This window comes from Siphateles boraxobius, unplaced genomic scaffold (genome assembly GCF_051911475.1).
Source record: "Siphateles boraxobius isolate OS27281-9 unplaced genomic scaffold, OSU_SipBor_1 24, whole genome shotgun sequence".
NCBI lineage: Eukaryota > Metazoa > Chordata > Actinopteri > Cypriniformes > Leuciscidae > Siphateles > Siphateles boraxobius.
In genome coordinates this window covers 3480551-3502660 of record NW_027508855.1, presented here as the reverse complement: position 1 = coordinate 3502660, position 22110 = coordinate 3480551, and the positions used below count along the sequence as shown (strand labels likewise).

Sequence of the window (22110 nt, the reverse complement as noted above, 5' to 3'; positions counted from 1 at the left end):
CAGCATTGAAATTTTTGTGTTTGGTATAAAATGAACCAATTCGTACGAATTTTACGATGTGGCTAATTTGTACGAATTCATACGACCTCACTCGTACGAATTAGTACGATTTTTGCTAAATTGTACATATTTATGAGTTGCCCAATTCGTATGAATGACCTACCCCTGACCCCGCCCCTAAACCTACCCATCACGTGGGTTCAGACAAATCGTACAAATACGTACGAGTGAGGTCGTACGAATTCATACGAATTAGCCACTTTTTAATCACTCGTACAAATTCGTACGAATTGGTCGTGAGATAGCGTTGAATGTACTGTACTGAATGAAGCAGAGATTCATATTCCATATGAGTATTTATATTTTAAATGTATAAAACTATACAGAGGGAATGTGATTGCATTGTGTCTTTTCCTTTCATTCTCAATATGAAGGCTATATCACTGTGTAAAATGAAAGACTGAGGTTTGACAAAGTGACGCAAGCTAGATTATGGTGGAGAGGTGCCTCTCAAGGGTGAATGTGATGAAATGACCATAAAACTCTGCACCATGCATATGATGAAACTGTCCATATCGGCCGTTGAGATGTTAGAAGAAGAATCCAAGGAGCTTCCATCCCCTTTTGTAAATGTCTGTCTGCACTTGTTTGTGGCCACAGCTACCCACTTTGGTAGCCTTGTGGACAATGCCCTTCTGTACATTTCAGGGTTAATTGTTTGTCAGATTTTGAGAAAGCTGTCCTGTGGAAGCCTGGTGGCTGTACCTGCATCATTTGATCAGAACTACCACTTGCTTACACTGAAAAAGCAATGGAGGGTTGGTGATTCCTTCTGAAGGTAGGTACAATGAAGATGGTCAGATCAGCTGAGTGGTTTATTTACCAGTCATCCTCGGGGAAAGCCCTCAGAGTGTCCTTGATCAATCAGTTGAGATTGGTTCAGAAGATGTTTTTTTTTCTCAAGGAGCACATTCAGGAAACAGTTTGGAATTGACAACCGTCATTTTTCTCTTGTCATTAGTTGTGTTCATCTTCCACAAACTAAGGATCCACCACATTGCCAAGTTGAACACTCTTACACTACAGAGTGGCAACTCTAGAAAAGAGCTCTGCAAAGCAGTTTTGTTCGAAGGGTTTTAGCTCTAACATCCTGCGTCCCTACACATGATTGATGGATACTTGCCTTTAAAGTTATTATTGTAACATGTATATTTTGTTATGTTCTGTTTTTGTTTTCTGTTTTCTCTGCTTCTTTTTGCCTGAGTTTCTAGTTTCCCTGGCTGTTCATTAGTTTTCAGCTCAATGTTTTTTTGTAAGTAATTATACTGGCTCTTTGTCTAGCCTACTGTTCATAATTATATTATTGTTGTTAAATTATTTTGAGTTGTAACTGTATGTATTTGTTTTTATGTATGTTCATTATTTTAAAAAAAAGTTTGTTCTGATCCACTATCCACAGCTAAAGATTAAAAATTGTCAGCTAAAAAGAACAACAATCATATAAATATATATATATCACTTTTCTTTCATTTTCCTACATTAGTCATCGTTCAGGTCAAGCCACAGGTTGAAATTTAATTTTGCACAAATACATTTACCCCCCCCCAAAAAGGTTTTCCACTCCGCTGACATGTTTGTTCCAGATCTTATTATGTGAGTTACAAAGACCTACACTCAAAAAAAATGAAATCTGATAATTGAGTGATGATTGAGCATTATTGAAGACACCTGATGTTAACAAGCAGAATCACTGAAGGAGAAAAACAGAATTTAAAGTCACCATTATGGAGATCAGTGTTTGTTTTAGATGCTCAATCATCACTCAATTATTCACTTAATTATCTCATTAACTTTTACACTGCTCCAGTGTTCATTTATCAGTCAGCTTAGAGTTTAATTGGATCGCTTAAAATGACTTCCATGATGTTGAAGTTACATGAACAAATGACGTTTGTTTAACGAAACCCAGTTATGTGGAACCGGTGGAACCTGTTTATATAAAAAAGTTAAGTAAAGCCAACACATCATTTTTTTGAGTGTATTGGCAAAAGTTTGGACTCCTAAACAGGGTTCATTCTGAGAACGATTTCCAATTATTTGTCTAACCTTGAATCTGTGTTTACTTTCATCGCATCATACGAAATTCCAACCAGTGTCCAACCAATCACACACGGTACAGGTATACATTAGCCTATCAGCCTTGGAGGTAATTATAATGAAGATGGACAGATCAACTGAGTGGTTTATTTACCAGTCATCCTCGGGGAAAGCTGTCAGAGTGTCCTTGATCAATCAGTTGAGATTGGTTCAGAGGATTTTTTTTTCTCAAGGAGCACATTCAGGAAACAGTTTGGAATTGACAACCGTCATTTTTCTCTTGTCATTAGTTGGGTTTATCTTCCACAAACTAAGGATCCACCACATTGCCAAGTTGAACACTCTTACACTACAGAGTGGCAACTCTAGAAAAGAGTTCGATGGGTTTTAGCTCTAACATCCTGCGCCCCTACACATGATTGATGGATACTATAGCCTTTAAAGTTATTATTGTAACATGTATATTTTGTTATGTTCTGTTCTGGTTTTGTTTTCACATTGTTTGCTCTGCTCCTGCTTGCCTTGAGTTTCTAGTTAGTTTCCCTGGCTGTTCATTAGTTTTCACATACCTATTTCTGCTCTCCTTGATTATGTTCCCTGTGTATTTAAGTCATGAGTTTTTTTCTGTACAGTGTCCAGTATCGTCTAAGTTAAGTGTGGTTGTGTTCGTTGTTCTCCTGTGATCTCCTGAGTTTTATTTGTGGATTAAATAAAGACTATTCTCCTTTGTTGTGTGGTTCACTACAACCACCATTACGTGACCATTAGTATTATTAGTTATATTAGCTGTTATTATTAACAGCTGTAGCCCCTATTGTAATTGTTAATTTTCTTATTATTATTCCTCCCCACTAAGAGTCTAAGCCTGCCCTATGAACTGTAAGTAGGAAAATTGGCACACTTGTAGTGATGTAAACTCAAGGACTAGAGAATACCCATAATGCACTCTGTGAGGTTTGTGCCTACAATAGAGAGCCTAAAGTATGATTTATACTTCTGCGTCGGACCTACGCCGGAGCCGCTATACACTACTCGTTGGTTTTCATTTATACTTCTGCGTCGTTGTCTGCGTTGGCGCGCTATTACACATGCAGAGGGAACATGTGAAACCCGAGGGAGGGGTTCTAGCAGACCAATCACAGCGCTTGCGTCCGCGTAGAATTGACGCGTTGTTTGATTTTTGGAGAGGTGCACGTCAGGGTACGCACGCTACGCACGGCCTACGATGTAGCTACGGCGTGAGTTCGACGCAGAAGTATAAATCAGCCTTAAGTCCCTCCCCTCCACTTCTGGCTCATGGGACCTTACTTCGGAAAAAATATGTATGATAGTCAATGGCAAGAGACAAGTTATCTTTTTATTCCGTCTGAACTGTGCCCTGAATTATACATATGATGTTTGTCAATTTAAAAGATAATTATGAAAGTCAAGAAAGTCACAGTTTGTCATAAAACAGAAGAGTAACATTTAGTTTTATATGAAAATCGCTAAATGAACTACATCTCTCGTCTCGCACTATGTACGTCACCAAGCTCGTATGTGTGCAGTCTGGTACAAAACACACAGGCATGATGGCTTAACGTTACAATTATAACATTAGACTATAGAAAAAATGACAGACGTTAGCTTCAGTAAAGTTAGCTTCATTCATTGAGAGAAAAGGTATGACGTCACATGCGCGCCTTTTGGGTTTGTAGTCTTTGTAATTACATATTTTCTTGTACCTCTTATATCTCAACAGTTTTACATCAAACTGTGACTTTCTTGACTTTAAAATGTTTCTTTTAAATTGACAAACATCATATGTGTAATTCAGGGCACAATTCAAACGGGATCCAAATATTTGTTGTCTCTCGCCGTTTTAACACTGCGGTAAAGCCAGCCGCCACCTCGAAATGAGCGGTCAAACTAGCCGCCCCTATATTTCGTGGTGCGCGTATACACTGGCTATCACGGTAAGACTGTCAGACCGTCATCTGGATTGAAAACAATTGATCTTCCGGCGAAGGCTATTTCACATTAATTTATTCTTTCTTTCTTTTCTCGCTCTCTCTCTCTCTCTCTCTCTCTCTCTCTCTCTCTCTCTCGATCTGTCTATCATCTGTCTCTCTATCTGTCTATCTATCATCTGTCTGTCTGTTGTTCTGTCTGTCTGTCTATCTATCTATCTATGTCTATTTATCTATTTATCTATCTATCTATCTATCTATCTATCTATCTATCTGTCTGTCTGTCTGTCTGTCTATCTATCTATCTATCCTGCCTATCTATCTATCTATCTATCTATCTATCTATCTATCTATCTATCTGTCTGTCTGTCTGTCTATCTATCTATCTATCTATCTATCGATCTATCTATCCTGCCTGCCTATCTATCTATCTATCTATCTATCTATCTATCTATCTATCTATCTATCTATCTATCTATCTGTCTGTCTGTCTGTCTGTCTGTCTTTATATTTATGTATCTGTCTATTTATAATTACCTATCTATCTATCTATCGATCCATCCATCTATCCATCCTAAAATAGTAATATACTGTTGTGTCTATACATTCAGAAAATCATTAAAAAAAAATCCTAGTTTACATTGCCCAATTTCACCTCAGATGGAGAGTACACCACCTCACCGTGTCACCTGCACAGTTTCAGGACATTCTGATGTTGTATTACAAAATAAGAGCCCTCCAAAGTTCATAAATATGCTGTTTTGGCTTTACATTCAGAAAATCACAAACAAAAAAAAAATCCTAGTTTACACTGCCCAATTTCACCTCAGATGGAGAGTACACCACCTCACCGTGTCACCTGCACAGTTTCAGGAAAATCTGATGTTGTATTACAAAATAAGAGCCCTCCAAAATTAATAAATGCGCTGTTTTGGCTTTACATTCAGAAAATCACTAAAAACAAAATCCTAGTTTACACTGCCCAATTTCACCTCAGATGGAGAGTACACCACCTCACCATGACACCTGCACAGTTTCAGGACATTCTGATGTTGTATTACAAAATAAGAGCCCTCCAAAGTTCATAAATGCGCTGTTTTGGCTTTACATTCAGAAAATCACTAAAAAAAAAATTCTAGTTTACACTGCCCAATTTCACCTCAGATGTAGAGTACACCTTCTCACCGTGTCACCTGCACAGTTTCAGGAAAATCTGATGTTGTATTACAAAATAAGAGCCCTCCAAAGTTCATAAATATGCTGTTTTGGCTTTACATTCAGAAAATCACTAAAAAAAAAATCCTAGTTTACACTGCCCAATTTCACCTCAGATGGAGAGTACACCACCTCACCGTGTCACCTGCACAGTTTCAGGAAAATCTGATGTTGTATTACAAAATAAGAGCCCTCCAAAGTTCATACATATGCTGTTTTGGCTTTACATTCAGAAAATCACAAAAAAAAAAAATCCTAGTTTACACTGCCCAATTTCACCTCAGATGGAGAGTACACCACCTCACCATGACACCTGCACAGTTTCAGGACATTCTGATGTAGTATTACAAAATAAGAGCCCTCCAAAATTCATAAATGCGCTGTTTTGGCTTTACATTCAGAAAATCACTAAAAAAAAATTCTAGTTTACACTGCCTAATTTCACCTCAGATGGAGAGTACACCACCTCACCGTGACACCTGCACAGTTTCAGGACATTCTGATGTTGTATTACAAAATAAGAGCCCTCCAAAATTCATAAATGCGCTGTTTTGGCTTTATATTCAGAAAATCACTAAAAAAAAAATCCTAGTTTACACTGCCCAATTTCACCTCAGATGGAGAGTACACCTTCTGACCGTGACACCTGCACAGTTTCAGGACATTCTGATGTTGTATTACAAAATAAGAGCCCTCCAAAGTTCATAAATGCGCTGTTTTGGCTTAATGGCTTTACATTCAGAAAATCACCAAAAAAAAAAAAAAATAGTTTACACTGCCCAATTTCACCTCAGATGGAGAGTACACCACCTCACCGTGTCACCTGCACAGTTTCAGGAAAATCTGATGTTGTATTACAAAATAAGAGCCCTCCAAAGTTCATAAATATGCTGTTTTGGCTTTACATTCAGAAAATCACTAAAAAAAAATCCTAGTTTACACTGCCCAATTTCACCTCAGATGGAGAGTACACCACCTCACCGTGTCACCTGCACAGTTTCAGGAAAATCTGATGTTGTATTACAAAATAAGAGCCCTCCAAAGTTCATAAATATGCTGTTTTGGCTTTACATTCAGAAAATCACTAAAAAAAAAATCCTAGTTTACACTGCCCAATTTCACCTCAGATGGAGAGTACACCACCTCACCGTGTCACCTGCACAGTTTCAGGAAAATCTGATGTTGTATTACAAAATAAGAGCCCTCCAAAGTTCATAAATATGCTGTTTTGGCTTTACATTCAGAAAATCACTAAAAAAAAATCCTAGTTTACACTGCCCAATTTCACCTCAGATGGAGAGTACACCACCTCACCGTGTCACCTGCACAGTTTCAGGAAAATCTGATGTTGTATTACAAAATAAGAGCCCTCCAAAGTTCATAAATATGCTGTTTTGGCTTTACATTCAGAAAATCACTAAAAAAAAATCCTAGTTTACACTGCCCAATTTCACCTCAGATGGAGAGTACACCACCTCACCGTGTCACCTGCACAGTTTCAGGAAAATCTGATGTTGTATTACAAAATAAGAGCCCTCCAAAGTTCATAAATGCGCTGTTTTGGCTTTACATTCAGAAAATCACTAAAAAAATATCCTAGTTTACACTGCCCAATTTCACCTCAGATGGAGAGTACACCTTCTGACCGTGACACCTGCACAGTTTCAGGACATTCTGATGTTGTATTACAAAATAAATTGCCTTTAAAAACTTCAGTACATGTGTTTTTTGTCATTGATGAATAATACAAATAATTTCCATGTTTGTTTGTTTGTTTTTGTTTCAGTCACAAGCAACAATGCGCAAGGCAGTGGAAATGTTGAGCCATGAATATCTCTTTGGTTATGGTTTAGTACAGAACAAATTAAATGTATGCAGTCTTTGCAGTATGGGATGTTAAAATTTTAAGGCTTTTCAATTAAACAAGGACATTGACATTGAGCTATAAACACCTTATATTTGTGTTACCAATTAATTTCTGTTTATACTTTCATATTAGTGTTTGATGAGGCCAATAACTGTGCCATGTGCTCAATGAAAAAGCAAAGTGGAAGTGGGCCTCCTATGACAAACTGGGTATGTTTGTTTTTTTCACTTGTGAAAGATAAATTGGAAAGTAAAAAAGCAGTAACAATATAAAACCGTGGATCCGTGTTTGTTGCAGATCAGTGATATTTCCAACTTATTACTTTCTAGATCCAGTGTGATACCTGCGAGAGGTGGTACCACGAAGAGTGCCTGAGCATGACTGAAGGGGAGCTGGAACAGGCCAGAGTCAACGACTGGGACTGCATTTTGTGCTCTTAGAAAAGTGATTTTATTTTTATTTAAATTATGCTATTTTATTTTTATTGTAAAATATTGTTGGTAGTTCCAGTCTGTGTCCCTTTAAATAATTTGTGTAATTTTGAGTGTTTTTGAAAATAATTTGTAAATAGTCATTAAACAATTTTACATGTGAAATTCAACATCAGAATCTGTTGTCATTTCATATGTGACACTGTGCTCTTATTTTGTAATACAACATCAGAATGTCCTGAAACTATGCAGGTGACACGGTGAGGTGGTGTACTCTCCATCTGAGGTGAAATTGGGCAGTGTAAACAAGAATTAATTTTTTGTGATTTTCTGAATGTAAAGCCAAAAAAGCGCATTTATGAATTTTGGAGGGCTCTTATTTTGTAATACAACATCAGAATGTCCTGAAACTGTGCAGGTGTCACGGTGAGGTGGTGTACTCTACATCTGAGGTGAAATTAGGCAGTGTAAACTAGGATTTTTTTTTTTGTGATTTTCTGAATGTAAAGCTAAAACAGCGCATTTATGAATTTTGGAGGGCTCTTATTTTGTAAGAGAACATCAGAATGTCCTGAAACTGTGCAGGTGTCACGGTGAGGTGGTGAACTCTACATCTGAGGTGAAATTAGGCAGTGTAAACTAGGATTTGTTTTTTAGTGATTTTCTGAATGTAAAGCCAAAACAGCGCATTTATGAATTTTGGAGGGCTCTTATTTTGTAATACAACATCGGATTTTCCTGAAACTGTGCAGGTGACACGGTGAGGTGGTGTACTCTCCATCTGAGGTGAAATTGGGCAGTGTAAACTAGGATTTTTTTTTTAGTGATTTTCTGAATGTAAAGCCAAAACCGCGCATTTATGAAATTTGGAGGGCTCTTATTTTGTAATACAACATCAGATTTTCCTGAAACTGTGCAGGTGACACGGTGAGAAGGTGTACTCTACATCTGAGGTGAAATTGGGCAGTGTAAACTAGGATTTTTTTTTTGTGATTTTCTGAATGTAAAGCCAAAACAGCGCATTTATGAATTTTGGAGGGCTCTTATTTTGTAATACAACATCAGAATGTCCTGAAACTGTGTAGGTGTCACGGTGAGGTGGTGTACTCTCCATCTGAGGTGAAATTGGGCAGTGTAAACTAGGAATTTTTTTTTAGTGATTTTCTGAATATAAAGCCAAAACAGCGCATTTATGAATTTTGGAGGGCTCTTATTTTGTAATACAACATCAGAATGTCCTGAAACTGTGCAGGTGACACGGTGAGGTGGTGTACTCTCCATCTGAGGTGAAATTGGGCAGTGTAAACTAGGATTTTTTTTTTAGTGATTTTCTGAATGTAAAGCCAAAACAGCGCATTTATGAATTTTGGAGGGCTCTTATTTTGTAATACAACATCAGATTTTCCTGAAACTGTGCAGGTGACACGGTGAGGTGGTGTACTCTACATCTGAGGTGAAATTGGGCAGTGTAAACTAGAATTTTTTTTTAGTGATTTTCTGAATGTAAAGCCAAAACAGCGCATTTATGAATTTTGGAGGGCTCTTATTTTGTAATACAACATCAGATTTTCCTGAAACTGTGCAGGTGACACGGTGAGGTGGTGTACTCTCCATCTGAGGTGAAATTGGGCAGTGTAAACTAGGATTTTTTTTTTAATGATTTTCTGAATGTATAGACACAACAGTATATTACTATTTTAGGATGGATGGATAGATGGATGGATCGATAGATAGATAGGTAATTATAAATAGACAGATACATAAATATACAGATAGATAGATAGATAGATAGATAGATAGATAGATAGATAGATAGATAGATAGATAGATAGATAGATAGATAGATAGATAGATAGATAGACAGACAGACAGACAGACAGACAGACAGACAGATAGATAGATAGATAGATAGATAGATAGATAGATAGATAAATAGACATAGATAGATAGATAGATAGATAGACAGACAGATGATAGATAGACAGATAGAGAGACAGATAGATAGACAGACAGATGATAGACAGATCGAGAGAGAGAGAGAGAGAGAGAGAGAGAGAGAGAGAGAGAGAGAGAGAGAGAGAGAGAGAGAGAGAGAGAGAGAGAGAGAGAAAGAAAGAAAGAATAAATTAATGTGAAATAGCCTTCGCCGGAAGATCAACTGTTTTCAATCCAGATGACGGTCTGACAGTCTTACCGTGATAGCCAGTGTATACGCGCACCACGAAATATAGGGGCGGCTAGTTTGACCGCTCATTTCGAGGTGGCGGCTGGCTTTACCGCAGTCATTTAACTGACCATACAATATTTTTCCGAAATAAGGTTCCATGGTGGTCTACCGGAAAAGGGGGGACTTAGGCTCTCTATGAATTTCCACGTCTTGCAGCTGAATCATCCGTCCATTTTCTAAACGGCTGGTCCAATGTGGCTACAGTGTATTATCACAAAGGTATAAAGTCAATTTTAATTGATTATTTAAGGGGTCCTATTATGCCTTTTTATGAAGTCTTGATTTTGTTTGTATTATAATATGTATGCTTGATTGTTAAAAAAACACATTATTTTTACATCTTACCTTATTACAGTTACTCTCTCCCCAGTCTTTCTCCAACATACCGGTTTCGATGAAGCCCCTCCTCGCACAGTGCCAGCGGCCGTAGCGATGACAACTGTGAATATACGCAGTTAGATCAGAATAGCCAGTTGCACTGAAGGATACAGGGCAACATAACAGCATAAACATGTCAGTATGTAGATAAGCACAGCGTCAGCGGCCGTAGCGACGAAAACTGTGAATATACGGAGTTAGGTCAGAATAGCCAGTTGCACTGAAGGATACAGGGCAACATAACAGGATAAACACATATCAGTACATAAACACAGCGTCAGCAGCCGAAGCGGAAACGGCTGTGCAAACCCGTAGTCAAGACTAGGAGATAACTGAGGATAATCACTCACTGAAAGCACTGTTCCGTGAAGATCAGCTGGCTGCAAAACATACAACCCTAAAGACACGCCTACACGGCCTATGAAGAGATAGACCTCGATCCCATAATAGCAAAAACCCACTCGAGTGCGCATCGGCGAAGTGCACGCCGCCTTGGCGTGGGCCAGGCCCAGGCAGATGGCGCACTACTCGTAGATGTGGGGTAGGTTGATGGGGTAGGCAATGTAGAGTTACCGCTCTCGAAAGTGAATTAAGGTAAAACAAACAGTAATCGAACACAAAACCATGGTTAATTTTCCTAAGGAGCGGTGAACCATCTTACATAAGCTAGAGCTTTCTTAAAAATGAAGATAAAATGAAGCTAACTTTACTGAAGCTAACGTCTGTCATATTTTCTATATTCTAACGTTATAATCATAACGTTACGCCTTCATGCCTGTGTGTTTTGTACCAGACTGCACACATACGAGCTTGGTGACGTACGTAGTGCGAGATGTAACGTTAGTTCATTCAGCGATTTTCACATAAAACTAAATGTTACTCTTCTGTTTTATGACAAACTGTGACTTTCTTAATTATCTTTTAAATTGACAAAAAGCATATGTGTAATTCAGGGCTCAGTCCAGACGGAATAAAAAGATAAGTTGTCTCTCGCCATTGCCTAGATATTTTTTCCGAAATAAGGTCCCATGAGCCAGAAGCAGAGGGGAGGGACTTAGGCTCTTTATAATAGAACAAAGGTTAGTTTAAACCTCCAGTTTATTCTGACTTAGTTTTGTGAGGCCTTAACACACAGCTCCCTAAAAAGTTGTAGTAACAATATTAAATTAGGTGTTTTTTGTTGTTGTTGTTTAAATTTTATTTAGAAAAGTTGGAATTTGGGAGGACTTTTTATCATTTCAGAGTGGATATGCTGACCTTCGTCTTTGTGTTCCTTTCTGTCTCAGTCACAGGTAAGTTAGGCGTCCATATTTTCAAAGACTGCTGTGATTATTCAACTTTGAAAATCTTTAATTAGCTGCTATTTGTTTTATATTATATGCGTATAGTGGAGTTTAGCGTTTAAATAGTTTATTTACTACAGGTCAGCAAAAACAAACACTGATGTGTCCTGTAACCAATTCCATAAATCTTTATTTTGGATCGACGTAAATGAACCTTGAAAACCAACTGGCAAATATTTTAAATTTAACCATTTGAAGAAGCCCATTTCATTCACATTGACTCGAATCAGTGAACCGTGTCAATTAAAAGCCGTTTGGAAAGAGACCAAAAACAGGTAACAGTCGCAGTAGAATAATAAAGTAAAAGTGTTATGTTTTTGTTATCTAATAGTATGATACTCAGCCAGTGACGCGGACACAGTTGAAACTGTGCTTGCACACAACATCCGGTTGAGCAGACGGGGAAACGAATAAAATAATGATAACTGAAAAATGTAAAAAAAAAAAAAAAAACGTGTTTGAATGAATGTTAATTTATATTATATGATTTTTATTTTAATAACTAATGTTTGCTGTTGACCGTTTTTTCAGAAAAGAAGCCCTCACTTTCTGTTTTTCATGTAGTATTTCTGTGGTAGAAAAAAAATTAAAGCTTTTTGATGAAACCTCACACTCTTTAAAATGAAATGTACTGTTTACATCGAAATATTTTCTAGTGTCAAAAGGATTTTGTAGCAGGTCTGATGGTTTTTTTAACGGAACATGTGGAAAAAGGTCCTTGTTTTAAAAAATAGACCTACAATTTTTTTTGTCTTCTGTGTCTTGGTAACCTAACACCCTTTGCTGTAAAGTTTGTCAAAATTGAGTTATTCAAATTACAAATAATACATTTTAAAGGGTAAATAATTAATTAAAAACAAATGTTTTAACCTTCACATTATTTAGAAGATATATATCTAAAACACATTTGAACACCCAATCTAAAACATTTACAGCTTTGTGCAAACCAGGCTAAGGTGTTCAATGAGCATAGAACACATAGAAGATTACGTGGGATGTTTGTAAATATATGGAAAAATCATGTGTTTGTTTTTAATACAATAATATGTTTTCTTAAATCTTGAAATATTCATCATTTGCATATTTTTTTAAAAAGAATATCTATCTTTTTCTGAGCCTGCCCGAATGAACGGGGTTCCATGCCACATGGTGTTTTGTTTGATTCTTTGTTTCTATTGGATAAAAAATAAATAAGATAAAAAATAAAATAAGTGTCTGTGTAGGAGACATTTATACATGAACCTTTTCCTGATAGGTTAACATTGCAATTACTTATTCTAGCCACTTGGTGGGAGTGTTGCACTGGGTGTTACATGTCACGTTAGGTATATTAACAGGTGTCGCAATCAATTAGGAAAGGTGTGGATGGCGAGGAACACACGGTTCTTGCCATATGAGCACTTTATTATTTAGCACTGGGTGAAGTACCATTTTATGTTAATTATCACTTTTTACTTTTATAATAAACGGGATCAACACCCAAAGAGAGCTAATGTTTGAATTCAGGATTTATCTGCTACGAGTTGAGAACACCATGCCATCTATCCCGAGGCTTATAGGATAGCCTCCACACAGTAAGAACCGATTCCTTTCTGTTTTGGATGTACACTTCTGAACTGGACAGGAGTGTCCTGATCGTTTGGATATTGAAAGGATTGCCCATCTTATTGGATTGCTTACCTGTCGCGGAGCATGGAAGTCATAATTGAAACATTTGTAAGTCCTCACGCAGACTACAATCATGGAAAGCTGGTGGGTACAGTTTCATATATTTCTGCTGATGGAATTGGAAAAAGGTGGACTCTCGAAATTGAAATGAAAGCCTGTTTCAGCGTTGATGCTTGGGGAAATCAAAAGTAGCTACTGTGTGTGCGTGCTGTTGGTTGCCTCTGCATAAGTAAGTTAATTGTGCTGTTTTCATTGAGCGCTTTAAACTTGACGCGCTTAATGCATAAAGATGATTGGAGAGGAAGAAACCTTGCTCGATAGAGCCAACATTGCTTCTGTGGCTACAGACGAAACTTATATTTCTGATAAGTCTAGTGTTGTCGTTGATGACTCAGGGAAACGCACAAGACGGCACAATTAACGGCTAAGGGATTTACAATGCTGTTTGAAAATCTGCAAAAAAATCGGAAATCCAACTTAAGCAAGCTATTAAAATTAAGCAAAGGATTAATGGGGTTCTTGCTGGGGAAAGGACATCTCAAACTGAGTTTGCTGTGAAGGAATGTCTGAGCAAATATATCACGTTGTGTAAAGAGACTTTAGAAACTCAAATTCTTTTCTGGAAATGCCTATGCCAGACTCCGAACACCATCAACTATTATTGGCTCGCACAGAAAATAGAGGAAATTAATACATTTGAGAATGTGAAGAAATGGTTGGCCAATGATGATGAGAATATTGATGTGCTGTCTATAATAAATTCTGACATAAGGCCTGAAGATGGTATATCCAATGTTTCAAGTAAAGGGTTAAAAAATACAGATTACTCTTCTGTCCATTCAAAGGCTTCCAGTATTATTTCTGCATGTTTAGGGGCAATGGCTGAAAGGGCTGCAGTTTTACAATCTGCAGCTGCTTTGAGAAAAATGCATGATATTGACGCTGAAGAAGAAGCCCTTCAAATAGAAAAAGCAAAGCTGAAAAGGAAAAAGGAACAGCTAGAGGTTGAGGCCAAGTTGGCTGTTGCTACAGCTAGATTGTCTGTGTTTGAAAATGTGTGTGGTGGTGAAGATGTGGAGGATAATGGAGAGGATGCCATGGATGCCTATCTTCATGCTCATTTGAAATCACAAACATCAAGTTGTTTGAACACCGCTCCAGTCTTACAACTTCCTAAAACTGTCTCTTTCCAACAGGACCATTCTCTGCCATTGGCTGTATGGCCTAAAGAAAGGCTGCACATTTTACAAGCCCAGTCTTTATTAAGATCTGATAATCCTTTTCCTTCAGTGTCCTATGCACCATCTTCTCACAGGTCTGAAGTGCAGGGGAACGTCCTTGGAACCAGACCTACTAATGTTGCACCTGCCGGACCTCAGCCGTCGATCTCACACATGCATGAGTCGGATGTACAGGGAAATGGATCCAGATTTACCAATGCTTTGACCGTAGGATTTTCGCCACTGACCACACAAGGGAGTATACGTATGCAATCATAGTCGCATCATCATTGCTCTCTTGATAATGTTCAACACCCTACTCTGTATGAGCTTATGCAACAGCAAACTAACATTGCTCAGTTGGTTCAGAATCAAGCCTTAGCCTCTCTTCCGCCACGAACTATCCCAGAGTTTGATAGCGATCCACTTAAATATGCTGCTTTTATTAGAGCTTTCGAGCAAGCTATTGAAAGGAAAACTACAAATAAACAAGAATGTCTTTATTAACTTGAGCAATATACCAGAGGGCAGCCAAGAGAACTGGTTCGGAGTTGCTATAACATGGCTCTTGGGCAGGGCTATGAGAGAGCAAAGAATCTATTTAAAGAACATTTTGGAAATGAAACGAAAATTGCTGTAGCTTATATGGAGAAGGCTATGACGTGGCCTACGATGAGGGTTGATGACATTAATGCTCTGCAGTCTTTTTCAATCTTCTTAAGGAACTGTTGCAATGTCATGGAAGATTTACAGCATATGGAGGAGATGAATGTGCCATCCAATCTCCGCTTGATAATGAAGTTGCCATATAGACTGAGGGAAAAATGGAGTTCTGTCGCCTGGGAGCTACAGGAGCGCCATGGTTATAGAGCTATGTTCTCAGACTTTGTGGCCTTTATTGAGCATCAGGTAAGGATTCTGTCTGATCCTCTCTTTTGTGACCTACAGGGTACGCCACCAGACCCTTCCTCTAAACCCAAGAGTAGATATACCGGAAGAGGCCAAGCTACTGTTGCTGCCATCAATACTGCCTCAGGACCAACCACAGCATGGTACCAACAGCGCAGAGGATCAGCTTCACAAAAGAATGACGAAGAGTCATGCTGTGTGTGTAAGAGCAAGCATTCAGTGGAGAAGTGTTCACAGCTTGATGAGATGACACACAGGGAGAAATTGAAGGCTTTGAAAGTAGGCAGAGTGTGTTTCAGCTGTCTGAGGAGAGGTCATTTGAGCAGGGAATGTGATAAGCCTTTGACATGTGATGTATGTAAGCACAAACATCCAACTGTCCTACACATTGAATCTAAAACACAGGAAGTGTCAGTCAATAATGCATCTGTGTCATTGGAGACGTGGCCATACTGGGGCCGGAAGTGATGAATGTGTTCTCGCTATTGTGCCTGTACAGGTGAAGGCCAAGTCCGGAAGCACAGTTATGAACACCTATGCCTTTCTAGACCCGGGGAGTTCAGCTTCTTTCTGTACCCAACATCTCATGAGAAAACTGAACCTTTCAGGAGTCAAGACTAGCATTCTTCTTCGTACTCTTGGCCAAGAGAGGTCTGTAGACACATTCTTGCTTAGTGGTCTCGAGGTTTCTGGCTTGAATGAAGAAAACTTCCTGGACTTACCTGAAGTCTACACTCAGAGGACCATGCCTGTGAGTAGAAATAACATTCTCACTCCAAAGGACCTAGAGGGATGGAAATACCTCGAAGGCATTACAGTTCCCAGTTTTGTGGTAGAGGTGGAATTACTGATAGGCACCAATGCGTCGAAGCTCATGGAACCATGGGAAATAATAAATAGCCAAGGCGAAGGACCATATGCTGTTAAGACTCTACTGGGTTGAGTCGTGAATGGTCCGCTGAGAGGAGGTGATCCGCGCAAAGACAAGATGAGCCATTCTGCTGTCACTGCTAATAGGATCTTAGTCGCCAGGCTACAAGACTTATTAGTTGCCCAATACAATCAGGATTTTAATGAAAAATTAGACGGGGTGTACCATCCGAAAAAGAAAAGTCCCACTACAGACAGGAATGGCTCTGTTATAAGTCAGGAACAAAACCAGTCTAAAGCTGCTAGGAAGTTCCGATTGCCTGTCCGTGAAACCTGTGACGAGCCTTAAGACTGTGTACCCACTGGAAAAAATTGTAGCGAATCAACAGCTTTTCCACAACACCTGTTTCTGCTGTGCCTACTGCAACACTAAACTCAGTTTGGTGAACTATGCTTCTTTGCACAACAACGTCTACTGTAAGCCACACTTTAAAAGCCAGCTGTTTAAGCTGTTTCGGCCACCGACCCCATAATGAGCTTTGGGAGACTGGAGGAGAAGGAGCCGAGGAGCAAGTGAAGCTCTCACCTCAAGAAACAACCTCCAGCCCAACAGTAGTGGAGTCTCCACTGGTAAAGGTTAATGTGCTTGCGGCCACTTTAGAGAGACGAAAACAGGTCGCCTCTGAGAGGGTGGAAAAGCCGCTGGAGACGGGATGACTCAAGATATCCTGGCCTCCACAGTCAGAAGGGGATGAGAGCGCGACCCATGTGTGTGGAGCCACTGACGGCAGTGGCATCAAACCCATCCGCCCGAAATGGCCTCCAGAGGGCGACTCTGTATCAAGCAACTCAGACCAATCTGATTTTCCAAAGCTTTGTAGGAGCGTCTCTCTCAAGGAGAGAAGCAAACCGTTTTCCATCTTCAGCTCTGCATCGGTCACTCAGCCCAACAAACGATGCCAAAGATCTCCTTCAAATAAGAAGCCAGAATACTCTGAGGAAATGTCACCCGTTTCTTCCACCACAGACACGCTGATCTCTTCCGAGGTCATGACTGAACACAACCAATCAGAAGAGGAGGAGGAACAGGGTGAGACCAATGAGGAAAGGATGGAACAGGAGGAGAAAGTGGATGTCCTAAGCTCAAGAGAAGATTTCACTTAGATTAGCATTGCAAAAATGACTCCTTTATTTTAAAATAGGTAATTTGGGTAATTGTGGTTAAAGTAAATATTCACAGTTATGGGGCTGGGGTGTAGGAGCCATATATACATGCACCTTTTCTTGATAGGTTAACATTGCAATTACTTATTCTAGCCACTTGGTGGGAGTGTTGCACTGGGTGTGACATGTCACGTTAGGTATATTAACAGGTGTGGCAATCAATTAGGAAAGGTTTGGATGGCGAGGAACACACGGTTCTTGCCATAGCTGTTAGCACTTTACCAACAGCACTTTATTATTTAGCACTGGGTGAAGTACCATTTTATGTGAATTATCCCTTTTTTACTTTTATAATAAACGGGAACAACACCCAAAGAGAGCTAATGTTTGGACTCAGGATTTATCTGCTACGAGTTGAGAACACCATGCCATCTATGCCGAGGCTTATAGGATCGCCTCCACAGTCTGGCTTATATGAAGAGGATGTCAGAACACCATTCCACTGGTTACGACTGTTAATGCAATTTATGTGCTTACTTTGATTTTTTACGGATTGAATCCATCTCTTTCTGTCTGCAGGCCTACATGCCCAATTTACGGTTACTGTTGCTAATCCCTCAGTAAAAGTGAAGGAGAATGAGGGTAAGTTTCATTTTGCCTTTTCTGTTTGTTTGTATTTCAATTATAATTGTTTCTGTGTGCCGTGAGCAGTCAGATATTACTAATGGAGAACTTTTGATGTGGTGCCTGCCTGCATAGGGGTTTCACTAAAGAATAGTAATTTATGTGGTGTTTGTTACAGATCTAACAATTTATAAGAGAGCATCTGTCTACTGGCCGGCCTAAGGACAGGTCTGCCCGTTATTATAGTACCTACTTTTTTTTCAGGAGCTGACTTGAAATGTACCTACACGGTGGACTTTGGAGCAACACCCAGAGTAGAATGGAAGTTCAAGGATCTCAAAGGCTCTCAGTCATTTATTTACTTTGATAACAAGCCAACTGGTATGGATGAAAAGTTTACTGTTGTCATCCAGAGTCATCATTGTAACCTTGCAGTTGCATTTCCTTATTGTGTAAAATGACAATTTGAGGAAAGATGTGCATCTTTTTTCTTTCAGCTCAGTATTCAAGCCGTATCACTGTGTATCCTGGAGGACTGAGATTCAACAAGGTGACGCGAGCAGACGCTGGAGACTATGACTGTCAGGTGTCTGGAAATGGTGGATATGGAGAGAAGACAGTCAAACTCGCTGTCCTTGGTAAATCATATTGTGTTGTTTACATAATCATTACTACCTGATAGATCTCACTAATGTATATGTCATGAGATATCATAACCCTGAGCTATAAACAGCAACAGGGAGTGGCCCAGCCTACTTTTAGCCAATCACAATGTTTGTGGTTGGTCTAATTCAGTGTCTAAGCCTATTAGAAATCACTAAAACTGCTGAAATTGCTTACAGCACATTTAACCTGCAGTTTAAAAGGGATAGTTCACTCAAAAATGTGAAATACTGTCATTATTTACTTATTTTTACATATAACCTTTATTTGGGTCCAAGTCTATGTACATTTATTTCTGTAGAACACAAAAAAATATATTTTGAAAAGTGATACATACAATGAATGTCAATGGGGTCCAGTGTATATTTAACACAATATATAGCTTTGATTTAAATGTATTAAATTTAAATATAGCCCATATATATTAATTAATATACATTTAGCCTTACAATTCCCACTAATTCTCTCCACTACAGTGCCTCCTTCCAAGCCCGTATCTAGAATTCCTTCATCAGTAACAACAGGCAATAACGCTCTTCTGACCTGCTTCGACAATGATGGCTCCCCCCCACCCACCTATAAGTGGTACAAAGACAACACTCCCCTGCCTGACGATCCCAGCAAGTTCCCCTCTTTCAAAAACCTCACCTACAAGATGAACGATTTCAATGGTAACCTGGTGAGTGTTGATCTACAATATTTAAAATACAAAATAGCATGTATTTGAGTGTGTATGTCAGGGGTGTCAAACTCAATTCCTGGAGGGCCAAAGCCCTACAGAGTTTAGTTCCAAACTGCTCCAACACACATACCTGTAGTTTTTAAATAAGCCTGAAGAACTTGATTAGCTGGATCAGGTGTGTTTAATTAGAGTTGAAGCTAAACTCTGCAGGGCTGTGGCCCTCCAGGAATTGAGTTTGACACCCCTGGTGTATGTAGTCTATCCACCTTTTTTTCAACGCAGAATTAAGCAATTTTCTTTGAATGTGACTTCCAGTTCATTAGCCGCTATAGGGAAATAACTAGAAGAATAACAAAGTGCAGTAAATGGTAAAACTGTTGCACTACAAAACTGCGTTTAAAACTAAGCCACTACATTCAAATAATAGTGTAAGAAACATCAGTTTGCAATATCAAGGATTATGCAATATTTTGCTGTTTTTTTGTACATCTAAAAATAACTGGAAGCGGATTACACAGGAAGCCAGACACATTAAATTTACAAATGGCTTACTTGAAAAATAAGGTGGATAAAGTCACATCAAACTTTATGGTTAAAGCAGTCGGTACTGTACTGTATATTGCTAAAATTTTAATGTAATTCTTCACTTTATAGTTCCAGGTTTATAGCTTGTAAGGAATATTATTCTTGTAAAATAGTTTTGTTTGTGTGATCAGGAGTTCCCGAGTGTGTCTAAGCTGGATATCGGTTCATATTTCTGTGAGGCCAGTAATGGAGAAGGTGCCCCTCAGCGTGGTGATGCAGTGCAGATGGATGTCCGTAAGTAATAGAGATAAGTTGATCATGATCCATTTGTTCATTTTGAACGAATCTTTTATATGATTTGGAAAAACAAATTGTCTCAGAGAGCAATTTGTTCATCTTGGGGCGAATTTCAAACGGTGTTTAGGAACTTAGGGAAGGGGACGCCATTTTTAGGGGTTTTCCGAACATGAACCCTTACAAAAGGCTTACTGTAGTCAATGAGGGTTAGACAAAAATATGTTTTGAAAGAAGGATCGATGTTGTAGTGACTTAAAAGTTCCATTGTGTTAATTTTGAACAACAACAAAAAAAGGCACATATTGAACCTTTAAATTTCTAGGGGGGTTCAAGGGCATTGTTTTGTTGTAAAAACGGCAACAAAACATTAAATTCTGGTGTCTTTGGGAGTCAGATTTATCTATTTAATCTCATAAATTTAAATTATGTAAAAAACATTAATCTAAGTGTGTGCTACAGACCACAAATAGCATTTTCATGAGCAAAATAAGCCCCCTAAATTAACCAATGCACTCTTTTTTACATTTCCGGAGTTCTCGGAAGTGGTAGTTGTCATAGTTGGATAAACCTCTAATGGGAGATGATGGCAAATATAATTTTTATATTTCCATTTGCTCCAGTAGCAAAAGAAAAAAAAAAACATGATCATTTCCGTGACTTTAAATAAGAGAGACAAATTATCCACTGTTATTTAATATTCTAAGTAGAATATTGTGTTTCTGACGTTTTATGCTTTTTTTCAGTACTTGCCTATGTTTTAGATAGTCATCCTCACTGTTTGGATTGTGTACAACTCGTTACAAACTTGTTAATAAAAGAAGCTTTTTAATGTCTCCCTAGCATTGCTAATTTTTGGCCAACTTTGTTTTTGTAATATAGTTGATGTAGACAGCAGCCAAGTGGCAGCAGAGAGGGACACCTTGAGCAAAGAGATATGCATTGTGCCAAGCATGAACCACATTCTGGAAAAAATGTATGGCGTATTCACGTTGCAAGAGGTTAAACTAAAACTAGAGATACAAAAACTGGAATTGGAAATAACCAAGTTAAAACTAAAGCTGCAAAAATATAGTCATGAAGTATAGATTCCATTGAACATAATTGCTCTAAGACAAAAAATTATTTCATGTAGTGATTTGATATTTTTTTCATTAATAAAATGTAATTTCATTATACTATGAGTGATTAACTACAATTATCTACTATTATTAATTTGTATCTGTTTAATATATTCAACCACATTTTGCATATATAACATTCAAACTAGACATGGTTTAATTTTTTTCGTCAATCAGACAGTGTTTTCTACAATAATTTGTCAAATGTCCAGATCCATTTTCACCTCCTGCCTCCTGATCTCCAAAGCGCTTGGTCTTCCTCCAGGTCTGAGAGTGCAAGTCTCTGTTAAAGGAAAGATCTTTACCTTAAAGCATTTGAGTATTCCGAGTAAATGTTGAATCTAGAAGTCCAAATTACAGTCATATTGTTTATATTTCTAACCTTGCCATTACCTTGGAATTTATTTAATTTTTTATTTTTTTTGCCATGTGTTATACTTTGTTTGGTTGAATCCTACTGTGTCTCCCAATGATGGCTCTTAGTGCATTTTAAAATCCAGTGGTGTTGAGAATCTTGTTTTAAAAAATAAATGGATATGGATAAAAACTATACTGTGGTTTTGAACTGTTGTCTTCCAGTTTATCATTGTAACTTTTTCCTCAGCATTGAAATGATTGTGTTTGGTATGTAAACAACATGTTCTATGAAGCAGAGATTCATATTCCATATGAGTTTTTATATTCTCATATTTAAATGTGATTGCATTGTGTCTTTTTCTTTCATTCTCAATATGAAGGCTATATCACTATAATAAAGGACTGAGGTTTGAAAAGGTATCGCAAGCAAGATTATGGCGAAGTGGTGTCTGTCAATGGTGAATATGATGAGAAGACCATCAGACTCAGTCGTTGGTAAATTGTAA

General features: G+C 38.3%; 1 protein-coding gene and 1 pseudogene across 1 annotated transcript; both read left to right on the top strand.

The window, feature by feature from the left end:
- The first annotated feature begins 11259 nt into the window (after positions 1-11259).
- Positions 11260-21797, top strand: f11r.2 (F11 receptor, tandem duplicate 2). Its single transcript, XM_077240760.1, has 7 exons — positions 11260-11456; positions 17918-17980; positions 18227-18343; positions 18460-18600; positions 19102-19304; positions 20024-20126; positions 21009-21797. Exons 1-7 carry the CDS (start codon positions 11414-11416, stop codon positions 21212-21214), a joined length of 876 nt encoding a protein of 291 aa, XP_077096875.1. The 5' UTR covers positions 11260-11413; the 3' UTR covers positions 21215-21797.
- On the top strand, positions 16293-17338 carry LOC143749282 (LIM domain and actin-binding protein 1-like; annotated as a pseudogene).
- Positions 21798-22110: the final 313 nt, after the last annotated feature.

Bases quoted from the DNA above. Each gene is read 5' to 3' on its own strand.
- f11r.2 (XM_077240760.1), top strand. From the start codon at position 11,414: ATGCTGACCTTCGTCTTTGTGTTCCTTTCTGTCTCAGTCACAG. The intron at 11,457-17,917 runs GTAAGTTAGGCG...TTCTGTCTGCAG, and splicing joins CCTTTCTGTCTCAGTCACAG to GCCTACATGCCCAATTTACG. The intron at 20,127-21,008 runs GTAAGTAATAGA...TTTGTAATATAG, and splicing joins TGCAGTGCAGATGGATGTCC to TTGATGTAGACAGCAGCCAA.